This window comes from Tupaia chinensis, unplaced genomic scaffold (genome assembly GCF_000334495.1).
Source record: "Tupaia chinensis unplaced genomic scaffold, TupChi_1.0 Scaffold000178_1, whole genome shotgun sequence".
Taxonomy (NCBI): Eukaryota; Metazoa; Chordata; class Mammalia; order Scandentia; family Tupaiidae; genus Tupaia; species Tupaia belangeri.
The window spans coordinates 1,570,922-1,582,124 of NW_006159653.1; the positions used below are offsets into that span (position 1 = coordinate 1,570,922).

At 60.7% G+C, this 11,203-nt stretch overlaps 1 protein-coding gene across 1 annotated transcript in view; it reads left to right on the forward strand.

Moving 5' to 3' along the window:
* The window catches only part of MAPK8IP3 (mitogen-activated protein kinase 8 interacting protein 3), a gene marked incomplete at its 5' end in the record, with an annotated part of 53,145 nt that overhangs the window by 10,689 nt on the left and 31,253 nt on the right, over positions 1–11,203 (forward strand). The window contains 3 exon segments of the mRNA XM_014587023.2: positions 5,982–6,102; positions 10,227–10,297; positions 10,567–10,658. Of these exon segments, the coding sequence (XP_014442509.1) occupies positions 5,982–6,102; positions 10,227–10,297; positions 10,567–10,658 (284 nt within the window).

An 11,203-nucleotide genomic window follows, 5' to 3' on the forward strand; every position in this document is an offset into this window, starting at 1 on the left:
GGTGTGCTGCTGCAGTCTGGCCCAGCACAGAGGGTGGAGGTTTCTTTTTTTTCCTTTTTTTTTTTTTAAAGAGATTTTTTCTGTAGGGCACATGAGCTCACCGGAGAGAGAGAGACAGGGTGAGAAATCACCCCCGGGGCGGCCACAGCGCAGTTTCTTCTTCTCCGTTCTCATCCTGGGACCTTGGGCGCCCACGCACACACACCTTTGAGTTCAGGACTCGAACCGCACTCAGTCCTGTGGGAGCCCAGCGACAGCATCCGCCGTCTGCCGGTCCCCGCAGCTCCATTTTTCAGTACCCTGTTACGTGTGTAGGTCACGCTCTGCACAGCACACATGTACCCGTGTGTGATACACACGTGTTACGTGTACATATGTGGTTCCGCACTGCCCGGCAGCGTGCAGCCACTGCACATGTGCTGTCAGCCTGCGGACCTGGGGCCAGGCCGTCCGGGTCTGTCTGAGCGCGCTGCCCTGCCCTCGGCACACTGCCAGGGTCGCCGGCCTCCCTGGGACTCGCCCTGCCCTTGTTGCATTCACGTTTTGTGACTTTCCACTTTTGGTCTTGTCTTTTTTTCTTTAATCCCAGAGGGCACACCCCGAGGCACCGGCACACCGTGCACACCCAGCTGCCGGGCCCGGGACAAACCGCGGACAGCCACGTGGGGTCCAGCCACCTTAGCCACCAGGCCATGAAACTGGCCTGAAGTTTTTAGTTTTCCCACAGAAAGAGAAATTACATAGACTTAAATTAGTCTGTCCTACCCAGTCCCCACCACTGAAGACTCCCGAGTCCCACGGCTAAGGCCAGCGCTCTGTAACTAAGAACGCGCCCTGCAAGCGCTCGGCTGGACGCCTGTGATGCGGACTGCCCGTTCCATAGAGCCTGCTGCCGGCCACCCACCGCCCACCCTCGGCTGCCCGGCCCTCTGCCTCCTGCTCGCTGCTCACGGGCTCGAGCCCTCCCGCGGGGCTGAGCCAGTCTGAGCATCTCGCGGGGAGCAGTGCCAGCCGCAGAGGGTCCTGGCCGGGCCCTGCTCTTCTGTGCGCACCCTACACCATCTGGGGGCCACGCCGAGACGGGAGCTTGGGGAGCAACTGGCTCGGTCCTTCCCGCTGAAGTGATCATAATAGCCCTGGAACAGCTTCCTCACGAGGGAGGAACGGTACTCCCCTCTTCCTGCCCGAGGGTACTACCCTCCTCACCCTCGGGGCCCTGTGGTTGCTCTGGCTCCAGTCTGAGCACCGCCAGCTTCCTCCGAGTCTGACAGCTCACCCTGACCCACATGACACTGGGACGGTGAGGGGCCCACGCCAGGCCTCCGGTTGCCTCTGGGTCCTAGGGGCTTTGTGTCCATCTCCCACCCGCTCCACTCCCCACTCACAGCTGGGAAGCCTGGAGGACAGTCGAGCATCTGCTCCCTGGCCCTGAGAGGTTTCGCTGGCTGCAGGACTCTGGTCACCCCGGCGGGCTCCTCTGCCTGCCACGTCAGGCTCGTGCCTCGCTCGGAAGGTGCCTACACACGTGCTGCCCGGGTGTCTGGTTCTCAGTCAGCATCTCCTGCTGTCTGAGGCCGACGGCCACCACATGCCATGTCTATACGTGTTCCCAGGGACACATTCTCTGCGTCCTCTCCTTGCTGTGGGCACATGGGCCAAGTGCGTGACATGGCTTTCGGGCCTTGTCACCTAATGTTGCATTTTAATACCATCCGCCAGGATAGGCCTTGGGGTCACGGTCCGGCCCTGGGGTGTGTGTGGGCATGGCTATTCAGTTTGCGGTTGGAAGCCTCTGCTAGCTCCCAGAATCAAGTGCAGGCATTACGGAGGTGCATAGGTGGGGAGTGGGACAGCGTGGAGGGGAGTGGAACAGCGTGAGTGCAACGGCGTGGAGGGGAGTGGATTGACGTGGAGGAGAGTGGATCGGCGTGGGTGGGGAGTGGATCGGCGTGGATGGGAGTGGAACGGCGTGGGTGGGGAGTGGATAGGCATGGAAGGGAGTGGAACGGAGTGGATGGGGAGTGGATCGGCGTGGAGGGGAGGGGATCGGCGTGGGTGGGAGTGGAACAGCATGATTGACTGCACAGCTCTTTGGGTGGAGCAGTGGTGCAGCTCAGGGGTAGGAAAGTGAGTGGTTTGAAGACAGCCGGGGTTTCTGTCTCCCAGCCCCCGTGCCCCACCCCCACCTGCTACAAACTCATTTCCTCTTCACCCCAAGTATGGTCGAAATCTTCTCGACGGCAAAGGCTCGGCACCGGGCCCTTCCTGAGGAGCAGGCTGGTGCATGTTCCAACCCTGCGCGCGGCGATCTGGGGCACTCCTCAGGCTAACCTAGAAGGATGAATAAATGGGGGTAACCGAGGAATTGCCGAAAGGAAGCCTCAGGGGAGGGGACAGAGACAGAGCCACCATGGCCCTGCCAACCCCATTTAAACTAGGATGTGACCAGCAGACAGTGTAATGGTTACGTTGCTGGACTCCCACGAAGCCAGCCATGGTTCGAGTCCCGGACCCACCGCCGGTGCGTGTCCGTGCGGCGGAATGAAGGGATTGGGTGTGGCCACCCCCCTCGCTTTCTGTCTCTGGCAAGCGCACGTGCTCTACAGGAAGAATCTCTCTTAAAAACAAAACAAAAACAAGATCATGCCTGAGGCAGAAACACCGTGTGCCGGACTGCAGCCTGTGGCGAAGGCGGCGCTCCAGGGCCACTGGTGCTGTGGCAGTCCCACATGCCAGCAGGAAAGCGGGGAACGGGGCGAGCACGCACAGCACCTGCCACGTCGCGGGGATCGAGGAGGTGGGGTTGTTGTAGGTTTTCGTCATAGAGCGTGTGCACTCACCAGAGGGGAGAAGAGCGAGGAACCCGCGGGACGGTGACAGTGTTGCAGTCCCTTCTCCTCTCAGGAGTGTGGGCACACTGTGGTTTGTAAGCCGCCAGGTCTGGGTCTTGAACCGCAGTCACCTATGTGGGGGTCCAGCCCTTCACCAACCACCACGACGCCTGCTGGTCGGAAGCAGAGATGTAAGCGCCTTCTCAGAGCGTGAAGCTCTAGGCAGAAAGTCAGAGAGTCGCTGGGCAGCGGGAGCCGGGGAGGGCACAGAGGCGCGCGTCAGCCCCGCCGGGCAGCAGACGCGCCAGCGCACGCCGAGTCCGACGGGAGGGGCTTGGTCAGTCAGGCGGTGCCCACCGCTCACACAGCACACACCTGCCAGACGGACGTGAGGGCGTGCACCCACTGGTGTGAAGTGAGGGGTCCAACCAGGTCACGGAGTCGGGTACACGCTGAGCCCGCACACTCACCAGCTCGGCAGGACTGTCTCGACGTGGAGGCTCCTGGTTTAAAACCCTCTCTCTTGCTGGCGCAGCGATCGTTACAGACACGGGTTGAACCCTCCATTCCGTGAGCGTACGCGTAGTGCGAGTGCGGCCCGCGCCCCCGCCGGCCCGTAGCCTGTGTCTGCTGGCCGCGCCCGACACGCACTCAGCGCAAGCCTGTTTGTGCAGCTGCACGCGCCTGCGCCGTCACGGGGTGCGGGGTCCCTGGCTTCCTTCAGACTGCCTCCCTGGCACCCCCACCCCGCCCTCCTCTGGGCTCTGTAGCCCTTGGGTCTTTCTATTATTATTTATTTGTTGGAGAGATTTTGCCATAACACGCATGCACTCACTGGAGAGACCGAGAGAGATGGAGAGACAGAAAGTGGGCACTCACCCCTGGGGGATGGCTGTGCTACAATCCGTCCTCCACTCTCCTTGCAGGATTTTGCGCACACACACACGCACCTGGCATGAGTTTTAAGTCACCAGGTCCAGGACTCAAACCACAGTCAACTATGTGAGAGTCAAGCAACGTAACCATTAGTCCGTCTGCCACCTGCTGGTTCCCCTCAATGTTTTAGAGGCTGCTGCGGGAAGCTCCCTGGGGCCTGCGGAGTGCAGGACTGGGCGGAGTGCTGCAGGAGATGCAGCCATGGCCCCAGATCGGTCTGTCCTGCCAGACACCCCGAAGCCTGCAACTGGCCATCTTTTTTTCTTTTGTAGACGTTTTTGCTATGGGACCAGCAGATGGCGTAATGGCTGTCACTGGACTCCCACGTAGTCGACCGCGATTTGAATCCTGGACCCCACGGCTTAAACTCACACCGGGCGCATGTGCGTGCATGCCCAAGATCCCAACAGGAGAATGGAGGAGAAGGGATTGCAGCGTGGCCATCCCCCCGGGGGGTGATTTCTCGCTTTCTGTCTCTGTCTCTGTCTTTCTGGCAAGCACAAACACCCTCTAGCCAAAACCTCTCCAAAAACAAGTTTTTGCTATAGGGCACACATGTTCTCCAGAGAGAGACAGGGAGGGAGAAGGTGGAAAATCACCTTCGGGGGTGGGGGTGGCCACACGCAGTTCTCGTCCCCGTTCTGCTGGGGTTCTGGGATACACGCATGTACGCATTGTGCCCAGCGTGATCCCTCAAGTTGCTGGGTCCGGGGCTGGAACTGCGGTCGGCCGTGCGGGAGTCCAGCACCTTAGCCACCACACCACCTGCTTGACGCTGGCCATCGGTTTTGTCGTTGGTTCTGCATTTCTCAGAAACCCCCACGTCTGAGGGCCCAGGTGTTGATTCTTCCTGCAGCTGAGGTCTCTCAGCGACACTCTGCGAGTCCTGCTCGGGGACACTGAGGCGTTACCAGCCCCCACACCGTGGTGACGTGGACCACACCTTCACTGGCCCGTCTCCTCGCTGACCCTTCAAGGGCTTCTCATCTTTTGTAAAATGCCTGCTTTCTTTTTTTCTAAATAAAGAGAAAAGGCTCTTTATTTATAGTCGAGTGTACACGCACCCATGACGGGGCGGGGAACACCCTCCCCAGGGTCTGGCCATGCTGTGGTCCCTCACTCCACCCTGAGGATGCTGGGCACTTACACACGTGCCTGGCGTGTTCCAGGCTCACGGGACTGGGGATCTGAACCAGGGCCGCCCTGTGGGGCCCAGCTTCTCCAGAGCAGTATGTCACTCTTGGGCCACGAGCCAGCCCCTTTTGTTAATGATAGCAAGCTTGTGCGTGCGTGCGTATTTGTGCACGTGAGAGAAGTGCTCTCCACAGGACCTCGCCACACCACGGCCCTCACCCAGCTCTCTGGCCCGTCTCCAGGCCAACCGTGGGCCCACACCTGGAGCCGGCCATGTGGCCTCCACCCCACAGACAGCTCCGCAGGGTAGGCTGCAGAGTGCGTCCCTGTCACTGGCTGAGGTCATTTTCTCACAAACTTCCCACGTCCCCTGAGGGTCCCAGGCCGAGGCAGCCCCAGCCTCTCTCTCACTGTGGACCGAGTACTCCTGGCTGCTGCCCGTCACTCCCACAGCAACGGCACCCTGGGCTAAGTGGCGGTCGAAGCACAAGTTAAAAAGAAGCAGGTTCTGGGGCCGGGATTAAATCAATCATTTTTTTAAAAAATGGAAGGAAAGAAAGCAGATTGTACCACTTCTAGAGGCTTGGTACTAGGAGGAGGGAGTCCACTCTGGCAGGCAGACCCTGCTGGGTAATTGTGGGAGTCAGTAGGAAGTGGGGCCATAGGACTCTGCTCAAAAAGTATGAAACATTTCAAGACGGTGACAACAGGACATTATGCCAAGCTGAGCCCTTACAAACAGGCCCTATGTGACAGCCTGGGTGGCCACATGGTGCATGTTAGGCCCTTTCACACTAAATGACATCTGGGCCAGAGGAGCGTGTGCGAGAGTGCATGGTCGCAGCCAGTGAGGCTTCGGGGCCCTCGGTCTCAGCGCATTCTCACGCTGGCCTAGGTCAAGGTCTACTCGCAGAGGGTGGCAGGCTCCGGGCAGCGCTGGGCGTCTGGGGCTGGGACAGGGAGACCCCCGTGCCGGGCCCTGCACTGGCCAGCTGATGGCCCCTGGGAATGTGGGGCCGCGGCCCGTCCCCGGGACTGTGGTCGCGGCCCCAGCGTGTGCTCATCCTCTTCTGCGTGCAGAAGTTCATCGAGTTTGAAGACGCGCTGGAGCAGGAGAAGAAGGAGCTGCAGGTGCAGGTGGAGCACTACGAGTTCCAGACGCGTCAGCTCGAGCTGAAGGCCAAAAACTACGCAGACCAGAGTGAGTAGCTGGTGGGCGGGGCGTACACGTGGGCACAGGTGTGCGTCCTGAGGCGGACTCCGGGGAGGAGTGCTGAGAGCGGTTGGTCTTGATCAAAAGAGCTTCAAGAAACCCAGCGCGGGCCAGAGTGCATTCATCGGCCACGTGCCCCTCGGCCACGTGCCCCGCCCCGGCCCCCCCGCCCCCGTGCCCCGCCTGTCTCTGTAGGACGCTCAAAGCCTTTCTGGAAGTAAGTGAAAGAAGTAAGGGCCCTTTGGTCATGCCGTGCTTCAGCTCGGAACTGCAGTCGGCCAGAGGCTGGGCCCCCCCTCAGACCCACGCCCTGCCACAGCCGGAGGTGCCACTCTTCTGGTGAGAGGTCGAGCACCGACCAAGGCCCCGGCAGCGAGCACCCAGGAGGGGCTCGCGGCTGGCGAGTGGTGCCTGCTCTGTCTCGGTCGGCAAGGTGGAGGAAGGAGCGTTTGCTGCTAGTCTGAAGATGGCAGTTTGGGGCTCGGGGGCCTCAGCCCGGCTCCCCTCTCAGGGTCCTACTTACCGGCATGACTTTCCGAGGACCGAAACCCATTTGGCTATTTTATTTTCAATGGCAGGGCCTTCATTTTTTCCTGAAAAGTTAGGATCGCATTGAGGGAGAAATCAGTTTGCCATGTCGGACTTAGGCCTACCCCAACCCAAGGCATGCTGGCCACTGGGAGTCTGCGGCCAGGAGGTGGCCAGGGCGGGCAGCTCAACCAGAGCCGCGCTGGTGTCTGCGGCTGGATGCAGGCCTCGGGCCCCTCGGTGTGCGTAGACAGACACCCCGTAACTGTCAGTCCGTGACGTGCCAGTGTCCTATGTGAAACCTTTGCACCCCTTTTTTTTTAGAAAGAAAAATTTCTAAACTCAGATTTCAGACTGGAGCGGTCCTTGTGGTCAGTACCTCGAGCAGGCTTGGGGCAGCAGGCCCACCCCAGTGGGAGGTCAAAGGCTCGTGAGCTCCAGCCCTCCCAAGGACAAGCAGAGGCAGGTCAGACCCCTCAGCATGGGTATTTTCTCCTCCTCCTCCAGGCAGCCACTTAGCTGTCTGCCATGTGCGGTGTCGAGCCACACGTGTATGCACAGTGTCCGAGCCTCCGAGCTGCGTATGCCACTCACGGTGCCCGAGCTGCGTGTGCCAGGCAGGCGTGGAGTCTGAGCTCCATGTCCTTTGCTGGTGTCTGTGCTGCGTGTGCCGTGCTCCATGTCCAAACTGTGTGTGCTGCACACGGTGCCCAAGCATCAGAGTTGCGTGTGTGGGCAGGGTCTGAGCATCCGAATGGCTTGTGTACGCCAGGCACGGCATCCAAACGTCGGAGTTGCATGTGCCGTGTGTGGTGTCCGAGCATCTGAGCTGAAAGTACCGTGTTCTATGTCCAAGTGTCCACACTGTGTGTGCCGTGTCCAAGTGTCCGAGCTGCGTGTGCCATGTGTGGTGTCTGAGCATCCAAGCTGAAGGTACAATGTTCCGTGTCCAAGCGTCCACACTGTGTCCAAGCTGTATGTGCCGTGTGTGGTGTCTGAGCATCCGAGCTGAAGGTACTGTGTTCTGTGTCCAAGCGTCCGAGCTGCGTATAGCATATGCAGTGTTCTTTTTTTTTTTTTTTTTTAGGATTTTTTACTTCTTATTTTTAATTTGACCAGAGAGAGACACTGGGATGGGGGAGGGGAAAGCAAGCCACCAGGTCCAGGACTCAAACTGGTCAGCCATGTGGGAGTCCAGCGCCTTAACCACCACGCCACCCGCCAGCCCCCCGTGTGCAGTGTTCGAGGTGCCTTGTCGGCATCTGCCTTGGACTTAGGTCGATCTAAGAGGAAGCAGAAGGAAAGAGACAGAGTGCAGTGGACACGGGCAGCCTGAGCCTAGGCAGCCAGACACACTGGGCGCATTTACTTACAGGGCAGAGCGACACTGCACACCGTATTTCAGACGCTCCGTTGATAGGTTGGCGTGTTACAATGGGAAGCGGGTAACAGATCTGTAAGGGCTTAGACATACTGGGCCAGGTGTATCCCTTGGCGATTTTCATATCAAGGAGAAATCCCTCTAAACTTCTTATCTATGGAGAGAAGCCTGCAGGTGTCCATGATGCTTTCTTAAAACCTCACGGGTGGTGGTAAGGCCGAAGCAACTCACAGCGGCGGACTTTGCTCGTTGGGGTCAAGATGTTTCCTGAATTCCATCAGAGGTGCCTGTCAGAAGGCCCCTGGAAAGTTCTACCCTGCGCTCTGGCTGCAGTGAGGGTCAGGGAAAGGACAAGCTGCAGGGTCCTGTCACAGCCAGCAGGACAGGTGGGGTCTGCTGGGAGCACGTCCCCACCCTTAGGACCTCTCCAAGCGTGCCCCTCCAGTGCCTGTGCCGTGTGCCGTGTCCGAGCATCCGAGCTGCATGTGTCACATGTGGTATCTGAGTGTCAGCTGTGTTTTCATGTGCGGTATCTGAGCTGCATGTGCACATGCGGTGTACGAATGTCCGAGCTGCATGTGCACATGCGGTATCTGAGTGTCCGAGCTGCGTATGCCACGTGCAGTATCGGAGCTGCGTGTACGCATGCGGTGTCCGAGCTGCGTGTGCAGTATCTGAGCTGCATGTGTACATGCGGTGTCCGAGCTGCATGTGCCGTGTGCAGTATCAGAGCTGCATGTGCATGTGCAGTGTCCGAGTGTCCGAGCTGCGTGTGCTGTGTGCAGTATCGGAGCTGTGTGTGCATGTGTGGTGTCTGAATGTCCAAGCTGTGTGTGCCGTGTGCAGTATCCGAGCTGCGTGTGCACGTGCAGTGTCTGAGCTGTGTGTGCCGTGTGCAGTATCTGAGCTGCATGTGCACGTGCGGTGTCCGAGCTGCGTGTGCACGTGCGGTGTCCGAGCTGCGTGTGCAGTATCTGAGCTGCATGTGTACATGCAGTGTCTGCGTGTCTGAGCTGCGTGTGCCGCCTGTGGAATTTCTGGTCCTGCCTGGCAGCCTCACCCTGCTGGAGAAGACCCTGGGCTCCACAGCAGTGGCCCCCAAGGACCTGAGTGTAGGCCATGCCCAGGTCACAGAGCAGGAAAGCGTATGGACCAAAGGGAGCCATTGAAGGGGTTCATGAAATCCCCAGAGCTGACACCCAGAAGGGAGGGTCCAGCCCGAGGAAGAGCACAGGCTGTGGAGGGCCGCCCATGTGTGTCTCACACCCACTTCACCTGCCGCAAGCCTGGCCGGGCAGCAGCCCTCCCCACACAAGGACAGTTCGAGAAGTACCAAGGCCAGTGGCCCACTTGCTCCTCTGCCAGCCCACTGCCTTCTATGTACAAGGCCCCAGGGGACAATCCTGGGTGTCACCAGGAGCCACCAGTTTAGGGGCACAGCTATGACCTGGTCTTACAGAGACCCTGGGGGGTGGAGCTCCCAACACCATGACCCCCTGCTGGGGCGGGCCTGCTGCTGCTGGGGAGCCCCGACCCTGCTCCCCTCTGCTCCTACTCATGGTGCTGACCACAAGGCCGCTGTTCCCGGAAATCTGACTTTAGTACTTTTTCTTTCTAAAACCAGGCTGCGACGGTTTCACATGGGACACCGTCCGTTAGCGGGGCGTGTCATGGACTCGACAGTCACAGGCTGTGTCTACACATACCCCCGCGCGTAGGTCCACGTCCAGAGGCAGACACCAGCATGGCTGTGTGTGTGTGAGGTGCCCGCCCTGGTCACTGGCAGCCTGTAGACCCAGGGTGTGTGAGGACGCAGCTGTGTTCCTCCTCCTGCTGCCCCGCTGCTCCTCCTGCAGCTCGGGGTGGCCGGCCCTGAGCCCCACTCCGCTGCGCCTCGCCTGCCCCTGCTGCACTGGGCACAGCCTTGGGTGCTGCCTGCATCGCAGGAGCTCCAGGCCGGGCTGGGCAGTTAGCTCCGTGGGTCCCCATTGCAGCACCCATCTGCCACCTCGGCCGCCATGGCCTCACACCCCCAGGACCCCCTGCGATGGTGAGGGCCCTCCGTGCTGAGCCCTCGCGGGGCTGCTGGGGACCACTGTGGGGCGGCTGATCTGCACAGCAGCAGCACAGCCCAGAGGGGCACAGCCAGCGGGGAGGGCAGAGGCGGGTGGCATGTGCTGACACACAGGGTGGTGTCTTCCAGTTTCCCGGCTGGAGGAGCGGGAATCGGAGATGAAAAAGGAGTACAACGCTCTGCACCAGCGACACACGGAGGTGAGTGCCCAGTGCAGGCCAGGGCAGGGTGCCCACGCAGCCACTCGTGCTCCGTTGCCGACCCCTGGCTGCCTTACCAGCATTTCCCTCTCGGGCGCGCTGCCTCGGTGGGCCTCGCGCTGGCCTCGGTCGTGCCGCACTCGCTGCTGTCTGCCCCAGCGTGTCTGCAAACGGCAGCGGGGGGCAGGGCAGGGCGCGGCAGCCGGTCCAACAGGGGCGGAGGCCGGGGCGGGGCGCCCCAGCCGCTCCAACAGGAGCCCTCTCCGCAGATGATCCAGACCTACGTGGAGCACATCGAGAGGTCCAAGCTGCAGCAGGTCGGGGGCAGCGGCCAGACGGAGAGCAGCCTGCCCGGGAGGAGGTACGGGCTGCGGGCGGGCGGAGAGGCCAGCAGGCGCCGGGCAAGCAGGGGTGTGGAGGTGGGCAGAGCCGCCCAGTCTGTGTGCAGGTGTGCCTTCTCGCCAAGACACATGAGACGCGTCAGTGTCGGGCAGGGTAGTGCCGCCGCAGTCACCCACAGAGCCTCGCGGTCCCGCCCTGCATGTTTCTCCTCTTGCAGGAACGAGTCCTGTTGAGTGAGTGAGTGAGTGCCGGAGGGCACGTGTGGTCACCAGCGAGTGCGAAAGCACCCCTTCCTTGCCCTCCGTATCCGTGCCCCACCAGAATCCTGGGCAAGCGCACGGGTGCTCAGTCTCCGAGCTCCAGGCCCAGATTTGAACCCCGCTCAGCCATGTGGGGTCTGACTTCCTCCACGGAGCACTTAGCCACTGCACTACAGGGCTGGCCCAACAAACACGTGGGGAAAACCTCTAAAACAGCAGCTCATTTCTTCCACGGGAGAGAGGCAGACATCCGCCTCAGGTCGTCACGCCACGGCCCCCCCGCCTCAGCGGCCCTGACCGCAGG